This window comes from Pteropus vampyrus, unplaced genomic scaffold (assembly GCF_000151845.1).
Source record: "Pteropus vampyrus isolate Shadow unplaced genomic scaffold, Pvam_2.0 Scaffold150, whole genome shotgun sequence".
NCBI lineage: Eukaryota > Metazoa > Chordata > Mammalia > Chiroptera > Pteropodidae > Pteropus > Pteropus vampyrus.
In genome coordinates this window covers 3,927,605-3,928,179 of record NW_011888931.1, presented here as the reverse complement: position 1 = coordinate 3,928,179, position 575 = coordinate 3,927,605, and the positions used below count along the sequence as shown (strand labels likewise).

The window sequence follows — 575 nt, the reverse complement described above, 5'->3', positions numbered from 1 at the left end:
TCTCTTCTCTTTGGGGATTAGACAGTGAACAAATAAAGTGGTAAAATACCTAGTATATTGGAGGGTGGTGCTATGCATTAAATAATGCAAAGAGGTATAGAAAATGTTGGAGGGATCTGCAAATTTCAGTAGTATGCACAGGGAAGACTTCATTAACTCAGCGCCTCGCCAAGTACACCACGAAAGCACAGGGAGGGAGGTCAGGGACCGGGAGGAGGACGAGCCGGCTAACTCTGAAATCACACGCGGCTCTCCCCATCTGCGCTTGCGCAAAGGCAGAAGCGCTCCCCGGAAAGACGACTGGGACTCTGGGTTCGCGCAGACGCAGAGCTACCTGAAGGCGGAAATGGGGAGTCCGGGGCTTCTGCAACCTAAACAAGCCGTGTAAAAAGGTGGCAGTCGCCGAGCAGCGCGCATGCGCGAGCAGCTCTCCCTGGGAAAGAGAGTCAGACCGGGCGGCTGGGCTCGGAGCGGAGCAGGGTCAGGATGGACGAGGACGTGCTGACCACCCTGAAGATCCTCATCATTGGCGAGAGTGGCGTGGGCAAGTCCAGGTGAGGCGGGTCTGCGGGCGG

General features: G+C 56.5%; 1 protein-coding gene across 2 annotated transcripts in view; it reads left to right on the top strand.

The window, feature by feature from the left end:
- Positions 1 to 333: 333 nt before the first annotated feature.
- RAB18 (RAB18, member RAS oncogene family) overlaps positions 334 to 575 on the top strand; it is a 30,660-nt gene continuing 30,418 nt past the window's right edge. For both annotated transcript variants that reach the window (XM_023536172.1, XM_011369513.2), the window contains exon 1: positions 334 to 554. In XM_023536172.1, coding sequence (XP_023391940.1) covers positions 487 to 554 — 68 coding nt within the window. In that variant the 5' untranslated portion in view covers positions 334 to 486. The remainder of the gene's footprint in view (positions 555 to 575) is intronic.